At 40.8% G+C, this 25974-nt stretch overlaps 3 protein-coding genes across 3 annotated transcripts; 2 read left to right on the top strand and 1 right to left on the bottom strand.

The window, feature by feature from the left end:
- Nucleotides 1-8277: 8277 nt before the first annotated feature.
- On the top strand, nt 8278-8709 carry K441DRAFT_453105 (ankyrin; the record flags this gene model as incomplete). The annotated part of the gene is made up of 1 exon (XM_067641714.1): nt 8278-8709. A coding segment is annotated over one exon (432 nt), but the record flags the coding sequence as incomplete, so codon positions are not given.
- Nucleotides 8710-8999: 290 nt separating this feature from the next.
- K441DRAFT_663672 (uncharacterized protein) lies at nt 9000-10821 on the bottom strand. The gene is made up of 2 exons (XM_067649232.1): nt 9982-10821; nt 9000-9914 (listed from the first exon to the last, which is right to left on the bottom strand). Exons 1-2 carry the CDS (start codon nt 10631-10633, stop codon nt 9460-9462), a joined length of 1107 nt encoding a protein of 368 aa, XP_067501503.1. The 5' UTR covers nt 10634-10821; the 3' UTR covers nt 9000-9459.
- A 2682-nt stretch (nt 10822-13503) lies between these two features.
- Nucleotides 13504-14209, top strand: K441DRAFT_727791 (uncharacterized protein; the record flags this gene model as incomplete). The annotated part of the gene is made up of 2 exons (XM_067654162.1): nt 13504-13570; nt 13632-14209. Coding segments are annotated over 2 exons (454 nt in total), but the record flags the coding sequence as incomplete, so codon positions are not given.
- Nucleotides 14210-25974: the final 11765 nt, after the last annotated feature.

Raw genomic sequence — 25974 nt, 5'->3', positions numbered from 1 at the left:
TATCTATAAAGAAACCTACGGACCTCCCACTAGTTAATATCTGCTATATTAGCGCTATAGGATTTTACTAGAACCTAGTTTAGCTTAATACCGTTGCCTTTATAACTAGCTTATACAAAATTAATTAAATAATTAAAGAGAAAGAAGCCCTAGCCTAAGAGAAAGACGAGCTTATAGATAAGGAGCTAGTAGAGTAAAAACTGCCCCATTAATACCAGAAATTTAAAGATACCTTCTCTAAAGCAGCGTTTAATATACTCCCGCCTTACCGACCGTATAACTATAAAATTAAAATTAAGCCAGACAAGGTGGTTACCCTTAGCTATAGCCCCCTCTAATAGTAATTAACTGCCAAATTATAGGCCATAAAGTAGTATCTTATTAATAACCTAGATAAGGGCTTTATTAAGCCTAGTTAAGCCCCTTTTAACTTACCTATTCTCTTTACTAAAAAGCTAAATAGAGGACTTTATTTCTGTATTAACTACTATAAGCTTAATAATTTAACCCTTAAAGACCGCTACCCACTACCTTTACTTAATAAGACTTTAGCCCAAATAAGTAGAGCTAAGATCTTTATAAAGCTTAATATCCGCTAGACTTTTTACCAAATTAGGATAAACCCTAAATTAGAAAACCTTACTATGTTTCGGACCCGTTACGGAACATATAAATATAAAGTACTGCCTTTTAGACTAACTAACGGACTGGCTATATACTAACGATATATAAATAATGTACTATTTAACTACCTTAATAACTTCTGTATAGTATACCTAGATAATATTATAATCTACTCTAAAAATAAACTAGAATATAAAGAGTATATCTATAAAGTTTTATAACGGCTTTAGGAAGCTAGCCTTTAAGCCAATATTAAGAAATTAGAATTTAGTGTTAAGCGTATAAAGTACCTAGGGTTTATTATTAGTATAAGCGAAATTAAGGCAAACCTAGAAAAGACGGCTATAATTAACTAATAGGTACCCCTAAGGACCGTAAAGGGGGTGCAGTTATTCTTAGGGTTCTGTAACTTCTACTAACGCTTTATTAAGAACTATAGCAGAATTGCCTAGCTACTAAGCCTACTTACCTATAAGGACCGGCCCTTTTACTTTAATACCGTATATAGGCAGGCCTTTAATAAGCTTAAGAAACAACTGGTCTCTACTCCCTTACTCGCCTACTTTAATCTAGAACGGCCCTTAATACTAGAAACTAATACTTTAGATAGTATTATAGCTAGCGTTTACTCCTAAAAGCAAATAGATGGAGAATAGCACCCTATTGCTTACTATTCAAAGACTATAATAGATGCTAAGCTAAACTACCCGATTTACGATAAAGAAATACTAGCTATTATCTCTAGCTTTTAGCACTAGTGAGCCTAACTAAAGGGCACCCTTAAGTCTATCTAGGTAGTTTCCGATTATAAGGCCTTAGAATATTTTATAATAATAAAGGCCCTTACGGCTTAATAGGCGCGCTAGGCGGATACCCTATCTTAATTTAACTTCCTAATTATATATAGGCCTGGCGCCACCAACCGTGCGGACGCTTTTATAAGGCGTAAATAGGATATAAATAACTAGATAGCCGTAAAGATCTTATTATAAACCTAGGCGCTACTATAACCAGAGTACCTTAACCCCTAGATATAGGCAGAACTAAATATAGACTTTCTAGATGCCAAGATATGCCCTATTAACTTTATAGAACTAAACCTTATTAATAAACTACTATAGGTAAACTATACGGCCCCTTCTCTATAGGAGTACCGCAAAAAGGTAAAGAACGTTTCTAGCCTATAGTCCCTTAAAAGTGGACTACTTAAGTACCGCGAATAGCTAGTAGTAGTAGAGGAATAGAACTTATGGACTCGGCTTATTGCCGAAGCATATACCTAGGTCTCTACGGCCTACCCTAGAAAAAATAAGACCCGTAGGATTATTAGCGACCGCTACTACTAGCCCAGAATAATTATAGATATTAACCGCTATATACGGAACTGTAATAACTGCTATAGGTTTATAATTCTACGAGATAAGACCCTAGGATTATTAAAACCCCTCCTAATACCCGACCGCCCCTAGTAATATATCTTTATAGACTTTTATAAGCTACCTCTAAACCGTAACGGATATAATATGGTTATAATCCTAGTTAACCGCTTTAGTAAGCGCCTATTTTTAATTTCCTATTATAAAAATATCGATGCTAAAGAGGCGGCCTAACTGTATATTTATTACGTCTACCGAATTTATAGATTACTAGATACTATTATATCTAACCGCGGGCTATAGTTTATATTAGCCTTTTAGAATAAGTTTACCCAGATCCTAAGTATTAAGCTAAAGCTTTTTATAGTATATTACCCCTAAACAGACGGTTAAACAGAGATTATAAATTAATACTTAGACTAGAGACTCCGGCCTTTTATTAACTACTTTTAGGATAACTGGGCCGAACTATTACCCTTAATAGACTACGCCTAAGCTACCCTACCTTACGACTTTACCGGATTTGCCCCTATTTAACTAGAAATGGGTTACCTACCCTATATAAGCTTTAACTAGGAAAGACTAAAAGGGCCCTAAACTATACGCGAAAAACTATCTTATAAGGAAGCCTAGTAGTACGCTAAGCGCTTAAAAGAAGCCTAGAAAGTAGCCTATATAAACCTAAAAAAGGCTTAAAAATTAATAAAATAGTAGGCGAATAAGCATAGGCGCGAGCCTGACTTTACTATAGGCGATATAGTTTAGGTTATGATAAAGAACTAGAAGATAGAACGGCCTAGCCATAAGCTGGACTATAAGATAGTAGGACCGTATAAGATTCTTAATAAAGTAGGTAACTTGTATAAGGTTAAGCTCCTAAACTTAATTAAAGTTTACCCTATTTTCTTACCGGATAAGCTACGGAAAGCTATAAATAACCTACTACCTAGATAAAAGAATAAACCTCCCCTATTAATTTAAGTTAATAATAATAATAAATGGGAAATTAAAGAAATACTAGCCTATAAACTTGTAAAGGGAACGTTAAAGTATTATATTAGTTGGAAAGGATATAACCTAGACCCTACTTAGTACCCTATATAGAACTTTATAGGCAGCCCCTATAAGCTTTAGGAGTTTTATAGCTGTTACCCTAATAAACCTAGACCGCTAAAGTACCTAGATAAGTAGATAGATTACTAGTATAATAAAGACGATAAGCTACTAGAAGAATATAAGGACAAAAACGCCCTAGAAATTTCTTAGTTACGTAAGGTCGTAAAATATCTAGGAACTTTAACCGGCGGTTAAAGTTATCTAATTAGTTAGATTTTCTTACTAAGACTTTTAGCGACAAAGCCTAAGGGCAGGCTTTTTTAGAGGGGGGGGGTAATATTACGGCACTGGTAGGACTTAGTAGAACTATATACCGGCAAGTTACTACAGATTGCTGTATATTGCGGTTATGTGACGCAAAGATCTTATAAAATATCAAACGGCGCTACTCTTCTTCTCCTTTCCTTTCCTTAGCTTTAGATTCTTGTTTATAAACAATCCAATTGTATAGGCTTGCGCGTCCCCTTTGCCGTACCTATGCCTTGATTGACTGAGTCGCTAATAATAAGCTTATAGGTCTTAGATAATATTATAATCTTAGATAGTACGTATCTCGGCTTATATAAGCTTTAGGTAGTAGTTCTATAAAAGGCGGTAGTATTTATTAGGGTCTTATGCTACTATTTTTATAAACGTCTCGGCGTCTTATATTTTTATTTTAATAGGTAATAGCCCTTCTATTTGCTTATCTATAGTTATATAATTAATAAAAGATAAAATATTATTAATCTATCTCTTTAAGGGTTAAGGCTAGGGCTAATAAATCAAATTCTCCTAGGATTAATTGGCGTTATAGGCTAAGTATAGGTATTAAATTATTCTTTAAGTTTAACATAGTAGCTAGTAAGGGATATTATCTTACTATTATGGGTTCCTTAGAAGTATAAAGTAAGGTAATTTATAGATATGCTGTTTCTAGTAGCGCCTACGGTATTATAGAGACGTAGAATTGGTTGTAGGCTAAGTATTAGTAGTAAAAAAGGCGCAACGTAATATTATGGGACGGGGGTAGTGGCTATAAAGCGTATATATTTAAGGAGTCTATAAGACGTTACGCGATCGATTGTAAGGGTCGAGGGCGTAAGGAGGTAATATACCTACGCGTAGCTGATATAAGCTATACGCGAGGTGTACGTAAGAGTACGGGGCTCTCCTATAGAGGCCCCTACGGTAGGATTCCGTAACAATTTTTAATAGCTAATAGCCTATAATTCTTAGTTAATAACTTACTACTTTAAATATAGGTAAAGCTTATTTTTTATTACCTAGGCGCCGTCCGTACTACCTTTTAGTTTTATATACTAGTCTTTCTACTTTTTCTACTCCGGCTTATACGCCCTCGTTATATTCTTTAAGCGCTAGGTCTTATAAATATTATATAGCTATACTATTTAGGCTTTAAATTCGTTTTAGAGGCTATATAAGGAAAAGGCTAAGGGGGCTTTCATTAACTATAAAGTGGACTATAGGGTAAGAAGATTTCTAAAAGACTCTATATCTGTAAAAGGTAAGGGGGGAGATATATAAGTGCGGCGCGGGTAAATAAAGTTATCGAACGCGTAAATATTAAAGGAAAAGGAGAAGAAGAGGGCTCTATATTATACAATTAGAATTATAATAGGCCTTTCTATATAAAATTAGAAGCCCTATATAAGCTATCGCAGGTATAAGGATAGGAGAGGGTTGGAAAATAGATTGTTAAGGTAACGGTAAGGTTAAAGGCGCGCTAAGGCTTTTTATACTAACCTAGTACTAACCTAAGCCTTAAAAACGCGTCCTAAAAGTAGGGGCCACTACTAAAGGGGGGGGGGGTGATATTTAAACAATATGTCGCGGACCTTGGGGGGTTTGTGCGTAACTAAGGTTATACCAAGCCTAACCCGGACCTCTAATACCTAGGCTTAGGCGGCCCTAGAGGAGGAGAAGCAGACGGCTTTCTACGTTTATTTATAGTAGAAGCCTTAAAAGTAACACTAGCAGTACGTAAATAAGCACGGGTATTACTAATAGAGCGAGTACTGCTAGCTAAAGGAGCTGCTAATAGCGTTAACGTTACTAGTGTTAATTTTAAGGTTTAATTCGCGGCCTTCCTTATAGCCTTCTTTACAGGTACTATAATACTAGAAAACGTATTAAGATAGGGCAAATAGTAGGGCGACGTCGGCTTCAACTTACTAACTAACAATAGAGACGTTATATGGACAATAAGGCGCGTTTAATGTGGAAATGGGTTATCTCACGGTTTTATACGTTGGGTTGGGTGCTAAAATCGGGGATCTATATGCCAAGGATTCTAATTCATTTCGTAACGGATAAATTTTATTTACCCGAGCATCACCCGCTGTTATCCCGACCATACCGCTGGCAGGTAAATACTGGTTAAACGCGGTTTCGTATATTTAATCTAGACGTTTTTTTACCACTCAACCTCATCGCTATGACGTCCATACCTCTAGAAGACTGCCAAATAACTACCTCAACCCTTTCTACAGCCCTTTCTGATCTGTCTGCTCCTTCTGCCCTTCAGAGAACCTCAGCACACAGCTTAGATATTAACGCCGACGCGTCAGTTGACTTCAATACCGATGCGTATGCAGGAATTGATTGGAAGTGACTTTTGGGTTACCATATACCACATACTACTTCATCCTGCCGTACTGGTGATGCCTGGAAACACGGATATGAGATAGAACATGCAAAATCCGGTATTCGATACTGGCTCTGCAGAATCTGCCACCAAAGGAAGGCCCATAAAACTCATCTATATGTCGGAATAGGGACTCAAAACCACGCCAAGCATCTATTTAGGGAGCATAGAATCGGCGAGGATCCTCAGCAGGCTGTTAAGCGCCGGCGAACTGTCTTTGAGCGGCTTCGGCTTCAAGCCGATCTACCAGAGGATCAAAAGCGGATTAATACTCTAGTTCGGAGCTTCGATCCAAATCGTTTCTGCCGGCTCCTGCTTCAGTGGATCATACACGACAACATTGCATTTCGGAAGATTGAAAGCGACTACTTTCATCAGCTCTTGGCATACACAAATCAAGCCGTAATTACTGGCGGCTGCCTCCCTAATCATTCAACTGTGAGATCGTTAATCGTTGCTGAGTTTGATCGGCATAAGGAAGCGGTTGTTGCTCTAATCTGTACATCTCCTGGCAAAATTCATCTATCCTTTAATCTTTGAACTTCTCGAAATCATTTATACCTTATTGGTAAGCTTCTATTTAAGGCCTCAACTATCTAGCTGCTAACTTCTTCATAGGAATGAATGTACACTTTATGGACGCTAGCCGCCAGCACCGTTCCTTCCTTCTTGCCCTTCCCCCTCAAAATAAGCGACATACTGGAGTTAATATCGCTGCCAACGTCGGGGGGATCTTCAAGAACTTCGGAATTGATGCAAAGCGTATTGGCTACTTTATGGCTGATAATGCGGATAACAATGATACTTGCATTCGCGACCTCTCGATCGACCTTAAATTTAACAAATATCACCGACGCCTTCGCTGCATGGGACATATAATTAAACTGGTGGCTCGCATGGTTCTATTTAGAGTCGATGCGGACACTTGAAAAAGAGAATCAATCAGATAAGGAGCTAATTGCTCAGCTCAAGCTTTGGAGGAAGCTTGGCCCTGTGGGCAAGCTGCATAATATTATAATATGGATATTTGATTCGGAACAGCGCGTCAATAAGTTCATCAAAATTCAAGACATCAAGCTTGTCGCCGTTAACCAGGATGAGTCTGCGCAAGCCGACACCAAGCTGCTTCCGATTAAGCCAGTTAATACTCGCTGGAACTCAATAGAGGCAGCGATTGAGCGGGCAACAAAGCTTAGAAATCCCATTGATCGTATTATCGGCGAAGAAGTTCTTAAGCGGAAGATATACTGGGATAGGATTACTGCTAACGGTACCAAGTTACCGCCTCCAGACCACCGCCAGGAGCCTAAGATAGTTAAGAACTATCTAACGGATGAGGATTGGAGTACGTTGACCGAATATCTGGCGATTTTAAAACCTCTTAAGATAGCCACAAAGCGTTTGGAGAGCCGCATCAAGGAAGGTGAGTTTAACTAACTCCAATTGAGTATTACTAGCTTACAAATTAGGCAAATTCGGATCTCTGTGGGAAGTCCTCCCTGCTTTTGAGTATCTGCTTGATCAGTTTAAGCGCTTAAAAGTTGAGTACAAACACCACCAAGAGTCTCACTTCCGCCACAATATTAATATAGCTTGGGAGAAGCTAAATCAGTACTACAATCTCCCCGATCGATCGCCTGCCTATATCGCCGCAACGGTTCTACATCCAGCAATCAAATGGACGTTTGCTGATAAATATTGGGACGGTGAGGAACGGGCTCACTGGAAAACGGCAGCTCAAGAAGCTCTTCAAAAGCTCCGGCCCGAATACAAAGATCCCCCTATTGATTCTACCACTGATCAAGTATCAAAACACCAGCAGCGCGTCGCCTCATCTGATATAGATGACTACTTCCGCGGTGGCTTTGCTCCAATTACACCAATTGACGACAATCACGATGAGTACGAACAGTGGCTTGCTCGAGGCGGACATCGAGAGGACGTCGCGTGCACCGATCCTATTGCCTATTGGATATTAAAGCTCAATAGCGGTGAATATCCACGACTGGCTCGCATGGCTCTTGATCTGCTCTCTATACCGGCTATGTCGTCAGAACCGGGGACGAATATTCAGCCTTGCTGGCTTGCTCCTCACTGCAAATCGAAACCAACTACAATCTGATACAATTGGCGCTACAATGGCATTAAGTTCGTGGGACAAAGAAGGCGTAATCAATATAGTAGACGGAAAGCTTAAGCGGGGTGAAAATACGGCAAGTAAGCCGGCAGGGCAACAGGCAGGGCAGCAGGAAAGGCAGCAGGCAGGGCAGTAAGGTAAGCAGTACAGCACAAAACACGATGCCAAGACTGGTGATAGTCTTATATAAGCCGGTTGAATCTCGTTGAATCAACTCAATCAACTATAGAGCATGCTTACTTAAGCCTTAAACTCAATCAACTAGAGGCCCCCGGTTGATTGAGTTGATTGATCGCCCACCCTGAAAGGATGGCATCGACCCGGACTCCAAGGACAACGACGGTTGGACGCCGCTGTTGTGGGCAGCAGAGAACGAGCACGAGGCGGTATTGAGGCAGCTACTGGCTCAGCACCGCGTCAATCTGGACTCCGGGGACAAATATGGCCAGACACCCCTGTTGTGGGCCGCACGACGTGGGCACGAGGCGGTGGTCAAGCTGCTACTCGGGAATGGCCGTGTCGACCCGGACTCCAAGGGCAATGGTGGTCGGGCGTTGCTATCGATAGCCGCAGAAAAGGGGCACGAGGCCGGGGTGAAGCTGCTTCTCGAAAATGACGTTGTCGACCCGGGCTCCAAGGACAAATACGGTCAAACACCGCTATCGTGGGCCGCAGCGCACGGGCATGACGTGGTGGTGAGGCTGCTCCTGGCAACGGGCAAAGTCGACCCGAAGTCCAAGGACAGTAACGGTCGGACTCCGCTATCGTGGGCAGCAGAGAAGGGGCACGAGGCGGTAGTGAAGCTGCTACTAGCACAGAACGGCGTCAATCCGGATTCCAAGGACGAATACGATCAGACGCCGCTGTCGTGGGCTACTGGGAGTGGGCGTAAGGCCGTGGTCGAGCTGCTGCTTGAGAAAAGCGTCGCACTGGACTCCGAGGACACTAAAGGACGGACACCGCTGCGGTGGGCCACGCGACGCGGACGCGGGGCGATGGTAAAGCAGCTGCTGGTGGAAGGAGCGCGTCGGCTCTGACTACTATATAACACGTTTGGTCAGACGCCGCAATCACAGGCCGAAGCCCAATGGGCACGAGGCGGTGGTCAAGCTGGTATTCGCGGATGGCCGTGTCTATTTAAATGAGTTTATGTGACAGTCGAGTTGGGCACACGACAGGTTGAGTAGATTGAACCGAACTTGAGGACAGTGAGCGACTATCAACTGAATCAACGGTAAAATCAACTGTAAAGCGACTGTTCGACGACTGTACAATACAAAGATGGGGAATTGTGACCATAACAACGAGGACGACTTTCGGTGTGTGAGAGGGTCCTTATTTGGATGCCCCACTAACCCTATGATGGAATGACGAGATACAGTAGAGCATGTTGCAACGCCCGTCGCTTCTGCTTTTGCTTCAGAGAATACTGTCGGACCTCTTACATACAGTCGCTAGCGAAACCGGCTTCCCCTCGTGTCCGAACGATCACAGGACCAAAAACCACTCATTATCACGGCAGAAATCAATTCCTTGCGTCCCATACTTCATCCGATGCTTCATTTTCCTTCGCTCCCTTTCCCTTGGATAGGCAGTGGTTCGTGTAACCCGGTCTTCTGACGTTGTTTCTTCATATAGCGCTTGTGGCTAGGAGTCACAATCACGTCTCGAGACACAGCTAATGCTTCGTCCAATTTCTTCTCCAGATTCGGCGCTGGGCTGCAGGTGCCGTGGTTAGAAATGCAAATTATGGAGTTAATAATGTTTTGGGCGGAAGAACAGAAGCTATTCACGCTTTCCACAATGTCGTCAGCTGATTCCGGTAGAAGCAAGCCTCTAATTTTGAACGTTGCCCTGCATAAACTTCCGAAGATAACATAATCGCAGAATATGCTGTCCTTTGCTGCGATTGTTCGCTTGCGGCAATGGTCCCCATCCAGCAGGGTTTTGGACAAATTATGAAACAGGTTGAGGACAGATTGGACAATGGTCCTTCTTGATTCGCCGATTTTCTCTACAGAAATATTAGAAGAACTTAGCGTTCCTGCTTTCTAGAGGAATATCAAAATGGTCTGGCATACTGAGCAGGTCTAGTGGCCCAATTTGGTCGTAATCCTCTAAGCAGAGGCCCTTAGGTGTTATTAGACGGCCGTTCTCATCGATGGAACATTCGCCCAAGAACTTTTGGACTATATTCGCGTAGAGTTCCTGGTGCCCGAGTTCCCATGCTACAAACGTCAACATTGCAGGGTTACCTCCTATTTTGTCTTTTTGTGCTTCCTCTGCCAGCTTCGCCCAGTTGTCAGCCCAAGGACGAACTGCTTCCGTCATGTTGTATTTGTTTGCAACACATAGGATCCAATATAAATCTTCTAGGCAGGGTTTGTCAGGAACCATGCCGAAACTTCCGTGAATGATATTTAGGAGAGTTAGCACAGCCTCACAATCGTCGTCCGGTAGCGGCACAATCCATTCCCCTTCCGTTGGCCTCGATTCCCTAAACCTGCCGGAAAGCAACGCCTTGAAGACTGGCGACAGGCGCATTAACGTCTTTGAGCACACGACGAAGTCTTGGGTATGGCCTTCCTTCGCCGTGACACGTAGCCGCAGATCTCCGTCACTATCGAGATAGATTGTAGGCGGGTCGGGAGAGGCACTAACAGTGGGAGCGTAGTCTTGGTTTTCGGGAGAGGAGGGAGCCATCTGCTCCCCAATTGGCGACTCAGGCGTCATATTTCAGGAATAGCTAAATGGGCCGGTGTTGCACCAGCCTCCGGAAATTCTGAGGGTAGAATCGAGGGGGCAATAAAATAAAATAAGGCGACGATATTGATACGCAATAGGATTGCGATATGATGTTTCTTTGATGTGTAAATTCGGGCAGCAATAATGCAGAGCGGCGCTAGTGATCAGTGTTTAACGTGCAGCCTAATCGGTGAGGTTGCCGCCAGGCACTTATCTCATAAATCAGACCCCCGGTGGATCGTTGGTACGTGCACTACGCGCACGGTGCGGGCATACTGCTCCTTATCAACCAACGAATTTTCCACCGAGGGTCTGAGAGCTTATGGGCGTCGTTTTGGTGGTAACGGAGCGTCAAAATACACCAAAAATCACCTTTTTCACTGCCGTATCTCGACCCTTTCACAACGTCTAGTTATTATAAAAATACTACGAGGTAGGAGCTCTTTAGCTTCTCTATCTATTGCATCGAAAAACAACGTTGTAGCTATATTATATAAAATATTAGATATGGGCAATCGGTCGCATTCGATTAAAATTTACCCAAACTCGTCCAAAAAATTCTCAAGTTGGAGAAATTTTAGAGAAATATTCACCTTTTTCAACAATGTATCTCCCCACTTAATATTATAAATATAGGACTATAATATATATATCGATATATAAAATTACTTAAAGAATCTATTACATTAACAAAAGATATTATAACTTATATATTTAAGTTGTGGTGTATAAAACAAGATAAAAAAGAGGAAATTTTGATTTTCAAAATTATGAGTTACCACCAAAGCTGCGCCCATAAGCTCTCAGACCCTCGGTGGAAAATTCGTTGGTTGATAAGGAGCAGTATGCCCGCACCGTGCGCGTAGTGCACGTACCAACGATCCACCGGGGGTCTGATTTATGAGATAACCAGGCACCCTTGATTTAGAACAAAGTTGGCTTGGCTCACACGTGACACAATGGAGGTGTGCGTGCGCATGGATGAAGGGTACTAGCGTCTTGGCAATGTGGCTTACGGAGGTACAGCCCATAATGTTTGTAATAGCGCTAGCAAGGGGGGGTCCCTGCTGCAATCGACTCATCCTAATAATAAAGTAAGGCCACTACTAGTTACACACCCCCTAATCACTGCGCGCACACCCCCCAATTGATACGCGCACACCCCTCACTGAACAGGCTTAGATTCTTCCTCTTCAGGTTAGAACGTCACGTGTGTTTGACTTGTATGCATCTGCATCGCGAAAATCAAACTTTTAAAATACAACTTCTATGACTGTGCCACCACAATTAAGTCTTAATTTCGACTGTAGTATAACTTGTAGAGTTCAAACCAGAGCTGGAATGCGCCAAAGGACCCACCAGTAAAGTCGTGTTAAAAGGGCGAGGCCCCACGACGGCTGTAAGCCTGTGAAATATTACTGCTAAAAACTTAGCAAGCCATCTATAGAGGCATCTTAACTTCCGCCGCCATTCTCACCACCTGTAACACCGCATAGCCCTGCGATTTAGCGAACTTGTTGATATCACCAAGGGTAAAGTTCGCGCAATCGTACAACTTCAACGGAGGTAGGCTAAGAGCCATGGCAGATGTAGGAAAGTAATGCAAATGCGAGGTGTTGATTTGGGTATGGGCGCGCAACCGTTGCGCACTGATGCAGATGTAAACAAGTCAAACACACGTGACGTTCTAACCTAAAGAGGAAAAATCTAAGCCTGTTCAGTGAGGGGTGTGCGCGTATCAATTGGGGGGTGTGCGCGCAGTGATTAGGGGGTGTGTAACTAGCAGTGGCCTAAAGTAATAGGCCTCATAACACCAAAATCTACCTCGACGCGTACAGAATACACGTTCTACACGAGTATTATAATGGTAGAGAACCAGAACCAGCAGCCTATAGAGCCTATCCCTTAACCCGCCAAAATTCGTCCACACGTTATCGATAAGGGTTGGCCAATAGAATCAATAAGATCAAGGCTCCGTGACCATACGCGTACTTTTGATTCTGTTGTTCCGCACGGACCACCTACCTTGTGGACGTTGGCGGGTTAAGGGATAGGGCCCATGCCACACCCTCCAACTCTTACTCGTGACCAGCGACGCGACTACCAATTACTACACGATATTGGGTGGTTATATAATTCGACAGGTTGGAACAGCATGTGGACCTTAAGGCAAAGCTTTTATAAAGCACTAGATACATATAGACAATATACGGAGTAATAGATTTGAAGATTTTGGTGTTATGAGGCCTATTACTTTATTAGGATAAGTCGATTGCAGCAGGGACCCCCCTTACTAGCGCTATTACAAACATTATGGGCGGAAGCCGACTTCGCTAGCAACCGTACCGTAGCACCCCAGAGAGGTACGCTTAAGGAAAGAATACCAACGTCACTCCCTGCGTGGCGAGAAACCCACCGTGCCGAAACCACTACCATTGTTCAAGCATCTCAAGTCTTCCCTCGCGAGTCTATGAAGTTGTGGTCAATATCTCATTGTTGTTCAGCCATTTCCCCACAAGAAATCAGGTTGCAGCGAGAAAAATACGGCGGTCTTGATCACCCTGTCGATCTTTCGATTCATGGCACGAAAAGGCGCTTCAGCTGTACCCCCTGCTCCATCACGACTATCGGCATGTCTTCAAATTTCGGAGCAATGGTATAAAAGGCCGATCAAAGAAGATTATGGCTCCAAAGCTTTCACGACACGCAATCCTTAGCAACTAGCATTCCGGCAGTTTAGCCGTGCGAAGGGGGGTTGCAGAACGCCACGCATCTTGGCATGAGGATTTAGTGTGCTTACGTTATGCTGTATTAACATTGCGCTAGTTGTATTATATTCTGCACTATCCCTTCCACCGTCGACACCAACTTCATCCGTCCAACAAACCCACGACAGCGTCTGAAGAAGGCCGCGAGCCGCTTAAGGTTTGCTTAGACACCTGACCAAACCACATTCTGGCGGGCTAATCTTATTTACTACGCCCAGGGCAAACTGCCTGACTCCGCCTTTCAGCTTCGAAAACAGAACAGCTCTCCGCGGGCCAAAAACGTCATCATAAGCCTCAACCAATTCAGCTCTAAATCCATCTCCGACCCTGACAACTCCATCATTTACATGCCCACTACAATCTCCGAAAACTTTACCGCAGACCTCCTAGAAAACCACAACCCGTCCAGCAGTATCCCTTCGCACAATTTCACCTTTGTCATCCGCTCTATCTCGTCCGGGCATGTAATTACGCTGCTTGACGGGCAGGTTGTGCTGGCCCCGCCAGGCGGCCGTGGTTCCATCCACTGGAAACCGAAGGCTAGCTCGGTTTCCGGAATCGCATTTCGAATAAGTTTCTGTGTCACAATTAGAATGGGAGACTAAGGTGCTCGGCAGAACAGCATAATAAATGGAGGCACTGTTCCATCACTCCGGTGCCAAAGGGAGGTTATATCATGCAGATTTTGGACTAGTAGACGCTTCGGCCCATAGTGATTAATGTAGAAAAAGGGCTGCAGAAGCTAGGGAGGACTGGAAATAAGTTATCTGATAGAATCATCTGGAAATTTGTAAAGATTTGGTAGGAAGAAAAATTGGTGCAATAAACTGCAGCTGTGCATGGTTAGTGGATGTGTCGACTATAATCTCGAGAGAGCACAATATAGGTTTCGCTTGGAGAACACAGTCAAGCACGGTGTACTCTTTTGCCCGATCCTGAGTTCCGGGGAGTTAGAATGCCGCTCAACGTAACTCAGTCATTTATTCGCATCACAAATTCCAACCTTCGGTGGACAAGCGAGTGTAGCTCAACTCATTTCGAGGCTCATTTGGTCGGCACTGGATTGGAGTTCAGAAGTAGTGTTCATTGCGCAACGAGCCATGATTTGACTACGATTATAACTTGTCACAAGAATCAATAAAGTAACAACCCAGCGACTACTGTCTGTCACCAGTCTCCCTCAATAACTTTGATCATGTCGTCTGCTGCATTTGCTTCTTCAACTTCATCGTCGGTGTCCCAGTCCTCGTGCTCAGTGCTGTAATAGAATTCGCCGCTCGCACTCTTATCCTTACCTCAGCAAGCTCAGACGTGATTCCGTTGGTGTGGATTTTCAATCGGTCCGCAAGCCGACTAACTACGTTTGTGCGAAACCACCGGAATCACGTCTGAGCGGGTTTCGTAGCACTTGTAGACCTCGTCAGCCTATTTTACGATTTTCCCTATATTCGCGGTTGAATTGCTTAACCATAACGGCATAAAATACTACTAAAAGCTAATCGATTAGAGAGACGACCCAATATTTTATAAATATTGGGTTTAAACTAGCCCACGGCTGCCTAAAGTTAAGATTATTTTCGCCAAAAAAAAAACCAGTTATTAAGGACGTCAGACTTAGCTATAATGTTATAACGGGTATATATATAAAGCCTAAAAGTTAATTAATTATAAAGCTAGTTCTTGCGATTATTTTAAGAGTATATGCAGCCCTAGGCCTTACGTGGGTAGCTTTATTAACTTTATTAAAGATTATATATCCCCATATAAATTTAGGCAACAGATGTCACAACGGACGTCGCAACAGACGTCGCAACGGGTGTCGCAACGGGTGTATATATAAGGCCCAAAAGTTAATTGATTATAGAGCTGGTTCTTATAATTATTTTAAGCCTATATACAGCCCTAGACCTTACATAGGTAGCTTTAACAATTTCGTTAAAGAAGGTGACTGCTCTACATATAAAACAAGTCGGGTCGCCTAAGAAACCTTACGAAAGTCTCTTAGACCAATAGTATATCCACAGGTACATTTGTATAGCTAAATCAAGTCACGATTACGCGTGCGAGGAGGTCCGTGCGTTTAGCGACTGTGGATGTTACCCCATATCCACAGTTAATTTTTAATTACCAGCGACGCCGCGCTCTTAATACCCGTCGAGCGCTATACATAGAGCCTACTAAGCGCTTTCTACTCACACTAGAATGGTAAGAATTGGCTATAGGTTAATAAAGATATTCGCGTTTTAAGTTGCGCGCCACTACCCTAAAACACCCTATTAAACTTATATGGTACTAAAATAAGCCTCTAGGGGGCTATAGACGAAGGTTTTAATAAAGGACCTCTTAGTATCTTATTAGAAGTTATATATATAACTATTTTAAAGCTTTTTTACCCGCTTAAAGCCGTTTATAAAGCTAATTTAGTAAGTATTACATCTGCTCCTACTGTAGATTAACCTACTATATAGCCGCTTCCTTACTAACCTTCTAGACCTACGTAACCCACTTAATCTCCTTAATAACCTTAAGCTGTAGGGAGTACTATTAAACCTCCTTTTACTAGCTAGCCCGCTATTTAGTACCCTATTTAGAATCTAGCGCTATTATAAAAGGATTACCTCCTAGCCCTTTAGTCTACTTATACTAAAGGGCCTATATAACGTTTACTACGCGGCTTATATAGTATATAGGTAGAGACCTAGACCTAGGCTCTAGCTAGGACTATAGCTCTAGCTATAGCTATAGCAGCAGCTATTACGGCGGCGGTAGTAGTAAAACTATATAAAAAGGAGAGCCTATAGCGCTTACCTAGGTAGATATATATATACTAAATCCTATAATAGATGGAGCTAAAGGGGCTACTTCTATAGGCGGATATAGGGGGTTAGTAGACCGGCCGTAAGGCTATATTATAGCTACTACTATAGCTATGGCTAAAGGGGCTTCTAGTTAAAATATAAGGCCTTTAGATATTAATAATTAAAGCTATTATTACGGCACTGGCAGAACTTGGCAGATCTTCGCACTGGTAAGTTGCCATAGATTGCCGCATATTGCGGTTACGTAACGCGAAGATCTTATATAATATCGAGCGGCGCTACTCTTCTTCTCCTTTCCTTTCCCTAGCTTTAGATTCTCGTTTATAGATAATCCAATTGTACAGGCTTGCGCGACCCTTTTGCCGTACTAATGTCTTAATTAACTGAGTCGCTAATATTATCTAAAGCTTATTCTACTCTCTCTTCCTAAAAAGGAACTTAAAAAATATCTACAAGACTATAAATAGGACAAGAACACAGAATAAGACCCTAAGGGAAAAAATAAAACCCTAAGGAAAGGACCTATAAGACACGCATAAACTAAAACCCCTAAAGAAATTACCCGGAATTACCTAACACCCCTACCACTATGCTACGAAACATAGTAGTAGGTAAAGCAGCTATAGGACCCTTAAATACCTCAGATAAAGAAACAATTAATGTTTTAACCCCCTAGGCGGAGCTTGCGGCAGCTAATGCCGAAATTAAATAACTGCGAGAGCTGCTCGAAGCTAGAGATACCCCTATATCTAATAATAAGTCATTATTAGATAACTAAAGACTTGCTATAGTTCTTTAGGCCCTATCCCAGCGCCTTAGTAGATCTACTAAGGCCTATATAGTACTAAAGTGGTTAGCAAAGGTCACAGATCCCCCGCTACTTATAGATGGAACAGACCCGACATTTAATAACTGGAAGCTTCAATTACGGGATAAGCTCGAAGTCAATGCTGACCACTTTCCTACCCCCCAAGCTAAGATGGTCTACGTCTTTAGCCGTACTGGCGGAGACGCCTAGACGTATTTACGCCTGTAATACACTGCAGACTTAGCAGACCCTTTCGTCTCAAAGAAAGAAATAATTAACTACCTATCTTTTATCTATAAGGACCCTTTTAGGGTATAGAACGCCCGCCTTAGCTATAAAAGTCTAAATATAAAAACAGTGGAGATCTTTTTAGCCTTTTAGACCCGCTTTCTATACCTAGTAGGATAGGCCTAGATCCCCTAGGAAGACCTACTACCAGACCTCTTTAATAAGCTTACCCTAGACCTATAGCGGGCCGTATTACTAGCTTATACTATAATATAGACGTTAAAAGAACTTATAAACCATTACCTAGCTATTAACTAAGGCCTCCGTTGAATTAAGGCACGCGCCAATTAGCTGAAAACTAGAAACCTCGCAAACTAGGCTATAAGTACTACGAGAACGGCCCGTAGTGCCCCGGCATAATTGGCAACCCCTATAGCACTAGCCGCTCAGCCTATAGTTAACCCAGCGGCTAGCCGCGCAGCTACCCCTACTATAGGTCTAGTATACACCCGGCCTATATACAGCGACCCCTATATATAGGCCCTTAGCGATTAAGGAGCTTACTTCTTATGCGGTTAACCTGGCTACCCTATAAGAAACTACCTAATAAAGGTAAAGACAAATAAGGTCCTATTAATTTAGGAGGATAGTATAGAGTTAGAAAAAGAGGAACCCTAGGGGAAGACTTCTTTCTAGGGTTAAAAGAAATTAATATGTCATATATTAATCTAGGTCGGCTAGTTAATGAAAGAAGCTGCACTATCCCTTATACTTTATTCCGCAATAGATATTAAGTTTTAACCTCTGCTTTAGCTAACTTAGGAGCAAATACCCTTACCTTAATTAACATAAAGTGCGCTATAAAACTGGCTAACTTTTTAAATGCGCCTTTAGAAGAACTGCCTAAGCTAATTCCTATTTATGGGTATAACGGACGGGTAGGACTACCCATTATAACTATATTATAAATTTACCTTCGTGTTAACGGACAAAGGCAATATAACGTCCCCTTCCTTATTACGGACCTAGGAAGCTATAATATAATCTTAGGAAGAAAATGGCTAGCCTATTTAGGCTTATAGCTAAATATACGGAGTAGATGGCTTATCTGGCCCGAAACCCTACCCCCAACTCCTTCCTTTATGAAAGAAATCAGCATTATAATAGAAAATCTCATACGGCCCTAGATTAATACTATTTACTAGGCCGATGCTATGTATAGGGACTAGGCCTTTAAGAAAGACGTACAGCTTAATTTACAACGGATCTATATACTACGCCGCCCCCAGACTACCTATATTACGCTACCCGCATTAAAGACCTAGGAAGTTAGTAATAACCTAGAAAAGCCCCCTATAGAGAGCTTAGGCCTTATATAGCTATAAAGAATAGTAAGAAACGTTAGACGCTATACTAAATTAATAAACCGGAGGGATAACTTGCGGAAGATGGAATAGGAGCTAAGAAAGATTACAAACCCTAAACCGCAAAATACGGTCTAGTAAACGGCTGTAAGGAAACCTATGGACCTCCCACCAGTTAATATCTGCTGTATTGGCGCCGTAGGATTCTACTAGAACTTGGTCTAGCCTAATACTATTACTTTTACGACTAGCTTATATAAAATTAACCGAATACTTAAGGAAAAGGAAAGCGAGCTTAGCGGATAGGAAAGCGAGCTTATAGACAAGGAGCTGGTAGAATAGAAACTACCCTATTAATACCGAAAGTTTAAGGACGTATTCTCTAAGGTAGTATCTGATATATTTTTACCGCATTAACCGTACGACCATAAAATCGAGATTAAGTCAGATAAGGAAAACGCCCTTAGCTATACCCCCCTCCGTAAACAATCTATTGCTAAGTTATAGACCACTAAGTAGTACCTTGTTGATAACCTAGTAAAGGGGTTTATTAAGCTTAGCTAGGCCCCCTTTACCTCCCCTATTTTCTTTATAAAAAAGCTAAACAGGGGACTTTGTTTCTGTATTAACTATTATAAGCTTAATAATATAACCTATAAAGACCGTTATTTGCTGCCCCTATTTAATGAGACACTGGCCCAAATAAATAAAGCTAAGGTATTTACAAAGCTTGATATCTGTTAGGCTTTCCACCGAATTAAAATAGACCCCGGATCTGTGGATCTTACTATATTTTAGACTTGATATAGATTATATAAATATAAAGTACTTCCTTTTAGACTAACTAACGGACTGGCTACGTACCAACGATATATAAATGATGTACTCTTTAACTACCTTAACGACTTCTATACGGCCTACCTAAATAATATTATAATTTACTCTGAGAATAAGTTAGAATACGAGGAGCACGTCTATAAGGTCCTATAATGACTCTATAAGGCTGGCCTCCAGGCCGATATTAAGAAGTTAGAATTTAGTGTAAAGTGTATAAAATACCTAGGGTTTATTATTAGTACGGACAGAATTAAGGCTAATCCGGAAAAGACGGCCGTAATTAATTAGTAGAAACTACTACGGACCGTAAAAGGGATATAGTTATTTTTAGGCTTCTGTAACTTTTACTAACGCTTTATTAAGAACTATAGCAGGATTACTTAACCCCTTAGCCGCCTTACTATAAAGGACCGGCCCTTTTACTTTAACACCGTATATAAGCAGGCTTTTAATAAGCTTAAGAAACGACTAGTCTCCGCTCCCTTACTCGCCTATTTTAACCTAGAATGGCCCTTAATGCTAGAAACGGATGCCTTAGATAATACTATTACTGGCGGTTATTCCTAGAAGTAAACGGACGGAGAATGGCACCCTATTGCTTACTACTTAAAGACTATAATAAATGCTGAGCTAAACTACCCAATCTACGATAAAGAAATGTTGGCTATTATCTCTAGCTTTTAGCACTGGCGAGTATAGCTAGAAGGGACCCCTAAGCCTATTTAGGTAGTTTCGGATTATAAGGCCCTTATAGCCCGGCAAGCGCGCTAGGCAGATATTCTATCCTAGTTTAACTTCCTAATTATATATAGGCTAGGCGCTACTAACTATGCGGACGCTTTTATAAGACGTAAATAGGACCTAAATAACTAGATAGCCGTAAAGATCTCATTATAAACCTAGACGCTACTATAACTAGAGTACCTTAACCCCTAGATACGGGAAGAACTAAGTACTAAATCTTTAAGCGCCGAGATATATCCCATTGACCTTATGGAATTTAACCTTATTAATAAACTACTATAAGCAAACTGTACGGACCCTTCTCTATAGGAATACCGCGAAAAGGTAAAGAATGTTACTAGCCTATGGTCCCTTAAAAATAGACTGCTTAGGTACTGGGAACGGCTAGTAGTAGTAAAGGAACGGAACTTACGAACCCGGCTTATTACCAAAACATATACCTAGGTCTCTACGGCCTACCCTAAAAAAAATAAGACCCGTAAAATTATTGGTAACCGTTACTACTGGCCCGGAATAGTTATAGATATTAACCGTTACGTACGGAACTGTAATAACTGCCATAGGTCCACGATTTTACGAGATAAGACCCTAGGATTATTAAAACCTCTCCCGATACCTAATTGCCCCTAGCAGTATATCTCTATAGACTTCTATAAGCTACCTATAGACCGCGACGGATATAATATGGTTATAATTTTAGTTAACCGCTTTAGCAAGCGCCCGTTCTTAATCCCCTATTATAAGAATATTAATGCCAAGGAGGCGGCCTAACTGTATATCCACTACGTCTACCGTATTTACGGACCACTAGATACTATAGTATCCGATCGCGGCCCGTAATTTATATTAGCCTTCTAAAACGAGTTTACCCGGATCTTAGGTATTAGGCTAAAGCTCTCTATAGCATACTACCCCTAGATAGACGGCTAGACGGAGATTATAAATTAATATTTGGATTAGAGACTCCGGCCTTTTGTTAACTACTTTTAGGATAACTGGGGCGAACTGCTACCCCTAATGGACTACGCCTAGGCGACCTTACCCTATAACTCTACGGGATTTGCACCTATCTAACTAGAAATAGGGTATTTACCCTAGATAAGCTTTAACTGGGATAGACCAGAAGGACTACAGACCGTACGCGAGAAACTGTCTTATAAGAAAGCCTAGTAGTACGCTAAGCGCTTAGAGGAAGCCTAGACGGTAGCCTATACAAACCTAGAAAAGGCCCAGAAATTAATAGTATAGTAGGTAAATAAGCATAGGCGCGAACCCGACTTTACCGTAGGTAATATGGTCTGGGTTATAATAAAGAACTAGAAGACGGAACGGCCTAGCCGTAAGCTAAACTATTAGATGGCGGGACCGTATAAGGTCCTTAAGAAGATAGGTAACTTATACAAAGTAAAGCTCCCGGATTCGATTAAGGTTTACCCTATTTTCTTGCCGGATAAGCTATGGAAAGCTATAAACGACCTATTGCCTAGACAAAAGAACGAACCTCCCCTGCCGATTTAAGTCAGTGGCGACGACGAATGGGAGATTAAAGAAGTACTAGCCTATAAACTTGTAAGGAAAACGCTAAAGTACCGCGTTAGTTAGAAAGGCTATAACCTAGACCCTACCTAGTACCCTATATGGAACTTTATTAGTAGTCCCTATAAGCTTTAAGAATTCTATAGCTGTTACCCTAATAAACTAGGACCCCTAAAGTACCTAGATAAGTAGGTAGAGTGCTAGTATAGCGAAGACGATAGGCTACCGGAAGAATATAAAGATAAGAACGCCCTATAGGAGTAATACGGATATACAAAGCCTGAGGGCAGGCTTTACTAAAGGGGGGGGTAATGTTACGGCACTGGCAGAACTTGGCAGATCTTCGCACTGGCAAGTTGCCACAGATTGCCGCATATTGCGGTTACGTAACGCGAAGATCTTATATAATATTAAGCGGCGCTGCTCTTCTTCTCCTTTCCTTTCCCTAGCTTTAGATTCTCGTTTATAGACAATCCAATTATATAGGCTTGCGCGACCCTTTTGCCGTGCTAATATCTCAATTAACTAAGTCGCTAACAGCTATAAAGACTAGGCCTATTAGAACTTATCTAGATAATCTAATAAGCCCTTAACCTTACTAGCTATCTGCTTATATTTAGTATATAAAGCCTTTAGTTAGTTAGTAAAGAGTAGTATAGCCTAATAAAGAATTAATTGCTAATTTAGGCTCTCCTCTTCCTATAGGTAGGGCTTTAGATTTTACGCGAAGGCCTTATATACCTTATACTAAAAAATACGGTAGCTCTATATTAAATGGCTTAGGAATATCTTATAGAGGGCTATTAAGTCCTATAAAATAACCTTATAGAGGTAAAAGAGAAGGGTTATAACCCTTATAGCGGCAAGGTTATTAATCTAGTATAGCTATAGGCTAAAACGGCCCTTCTATTTATCTAGTTTAGGCTATATTATTAATAGCAATACGTTAGGCGGCGCAATACCCACATAGCGGATTTTAAAGCAGCCTATTTATAAGGGGTATCTTACTATTAATCTTATAAACTCTTATAGAAGAGAGTTTAAGTAATAGCCTACTATCTACTCTTAGTTTTACCTCCTAGTGTACTAAATCTAGTCCTTACTAACCCCCTTAAGCTCCGCCATTTTAATGTTAACGCTTCGCCTAATATATATCTTCTTCTTTAAAAAGATACTAATATACTAAAAGACCCCCATAACCTAATCTCGCTATAAGTTATATAAAAGGGCCGCCTCGCGGTCCCTAGTACCGCTCTTAATTAGGCGTATATTATACTATACTAAATAATTACTAAAGTTTAGAAATGGCTCTATACTAATATCCTAGCGGTATAAGAGATAGAAAGCTAGCCCGCTAAGTATATAAATGAGCGGCTTTTTATTTTATAGGGCCCTAATAGTTTTAAGGCGGCTATACTAGTTCTACTTACCTACGCGTATAGTATATTAAGGGCATATAGCGCGTAGGGCCTTTGCCCTTAAATTTAAAGGTAAATAGATCTAAGATCTTAGCGGAGCGTTTATTACCGCTGTAGGTAAGTATATAGTAGCCTAGTAGGATATTAATAAGTATATAGAAGTAGCACTCTAGGGATAAGGTAGCGCCCTTAGCCTAAAGCTTATAGCAAATACTCTAAAACTCGTCCTTAGTATAGCCGTTAAAGAGGGTATCTCTACCCTTATTGGCGAACTGCTCTTTCTTACGCTACGCGTTCCTTCGCTATAGCGTCTTTAAGTACTCTCTAACGCTATCCTTTTACAGAAATAGGTGGCTATTTATTCCTATAGCCTTTTATATTTAATAAAGGTCCGTTAAAGCGGTAATATAGCTATAAACTAACCGCTATAAGAGCCGCGTTTCCTCTTAGGGTACGTTAATATTAGCTTTACGGCTCTTCCCTTTTAAGGGCTAGCTTATAACCTCCTTAATAAGGAAAAGAAGTAGCGTATCCTCTATAACGGTATTGCTATTATAGTACTGCTTCTATTTATAGAAGGCCTAAAGCTAAATAACGCGTTAGCCGCGGGCTACGATACTTTTAGAAGGGGGGGGGTATTACCTTAAACTCTTTCTGCTTTAGATTGTACGTTATAGATATATTTTTAGGTTTTATAGTATATATAAGGGTAAGGACATACTACGCGTTAGCGCGTAATTCGGTATTATTAGCGGTATTAATCTTTACGCAATTAGTTAGCGCTATCTTATATAGTAGGTATAATAGTAAATATACTACCGCGATTAAAAATTAAGTAGGAAGGACTTTTTTTATATATACTTAGGGCTCTAATAGCCCTAATTACCCTATGGTCGGCGTTAATCAGCGGCTTAATTAGTAGATAGCCCTTAATACGCGTATCTACTTAGCTTAGCGCTAGTAACGCTATAGAGATCCTTAAATCTGCCCTAAGTAGCTAGCTAGATACGTAATTTTCTAGCTAACTAACGATTAGCTAGGCCTTTTATACCAATAGTATATCTATAGGTATATTTATATAGCTAAATTAGTAACTAAGTCACGATTACGCAGGTAAAGAGGTCCGTGCATTTAGCGACTATAAATATTACCCTATATTTACAGTCGATTTTTAATTACTAGCGACGCCGCACTCTTAATACCCATTAAGCGCTATATATAGAGCCTGCTAAGCGCTTTCTACTTATACTAGAATAGTAAGAATCAGCTGTAGGTTAATAAAGATATTCGCGTTTTAAGTTACGCGCCGCTACTCTAAAGCACCCTATTAAACTTATATAGCACTAAAATAAGCCTTTAGGGTGCTATAAACAAAGGTTTTAATAGAGGACCTCTTAGTATCTTATTAGAAGTTTGCTATTAAAAATAATAAGTTCCTTACCTAAAGCTCGCGGGTTAGTGTTTTCTTATATCTAATTTATTAATTTTATTGTCTTAAACTAAGTATATTTAGTAGAGTTAACCCTATATAGAAGGGCGGCTTAGGTAAGAAGTTTGTAGTTAATAGATTAGTTCATTTTAATAAGATAATTAAGGTTTAATATAATACAGAAAACAAACTCCTCTATGTTCTTAAAGTTTTATACGCATTTAGTAAAAAGGGTAGCTATAATATTAGTAATAGCTACTGGATTAAAATCCTTAAACCGTTTTTTTAAGGCCTTCTATTTTTTTAAACGCCTATTTAGCGTTTAATATAAATAGTTTATAGATATTACTAATGCTCTAGTTAATAAAGCTAGCTATATAAGCTAGCTATTCCTTTACTAGCTTAGCTAGTTTAATTTTTAGCTGTTTACTAGTAAATCCTAAGTCCGCTTATTTTTTCTTAATTAACTTAAGTATAGAAAGTGTTAGGTAAAACCTAAGTAGATAATTATATAGCCGCAAGGTACGGGCGACCCTAGAGCAACTTAGGGGTAACTCGCCCGTAAGGTATGTGCTCTATATATACCTAAGGAAAACCCTTTCTACCTCGCATATAGACTCCTCCTTTTCCCTTAAGGATTTGTCTCTGTCTATACAATATACCTATTATTCTATTATTGGACTCCCTATCTATATTCTTACCTTACATTTATATCCTTACTAATCCCCTTAGGAGGATAGCCGGCTTAATTTTTCTATAATACCTCTAAAAAGAAAACCGACGCTTATACCTAACGGTAATACGCTAGCGATATAACCGCAAAACGCCTTAGGATCTAGTGCAGATAAAACCGCTAAAAGTACACTAATAGCATTTAAGCTATTTTCTAAATCTTAAAACGATTAGATATCTATAAATGCTAAAAACTAGTTTAACTTATATACCTAGGCTTAATAGGAGCTTAGTAAGGTTACTAGCGTCCTACCTAATACCGCTAATATAAAGGAGCTAAATAAGCTAGCTAAGAAAATAGCCAACTTATAGAGTATTATTAATTTAATAAAGCCCTCCTATTGCCTTTTTAGTAAAGAGTATAAGTTATATAGTAAATATATACGCTAAATAAATCTTAATGCCCTAGTTAAGAAGTTACTACCTAATATTAGCGGTATTACTTAACAGTATTTTAACTGGTGGATCGCCGCAGTTAAGAACTAATTTAAAGTTAATAACGCTAACTATAACTATAAGCGACGCACGCGCTAGGCCATGAAAGGTCTTATAAAAAGGAAGATAATTACCTAACTAGTTTATTGCCGGTTAGGTACTAAGGATAAGGGTCCTTTACTATAGGATGAATTTAAGACTATATAGTCTA

The sequence above is a fragment of the Cenococcum geophilum genome (genome assembly GCF_001692895.1).
Source record: "Cenococcum geophilum 1.58 unplaced genomic scaffold K441scaffold_34, whole genome shotgun sequence".
NCBI classification, from domain to species: domain Eukaryota; kingdom Fungi; phylum Ascomycota; class Dothideomycetes; order Gloniales; family Gloniaceae; genus Cenococcum; species Cenococcum geophilum.
Note: the sequence above shows the minus strand (reverse complement) of the source record. Positions and strands in the feature narration are given on the sequence as shown.

Coding starts and splice junctions, on each gene's coding strand:
- K441DRAFT_663672 (XM_067649232.1), bottom strand. CDS start 10,633: ATGACGCCTGAGTCGCCAATTGGGGAGCAGATGGCTCCCTCCTCTCCC. Junction 9,915..9,981: donor TGGGCCACTAGACCTGCTCA/GTATGCCAGACC, acceptor ATATTTCTGTAG/AGAAAATCGGCGAATCAAGA.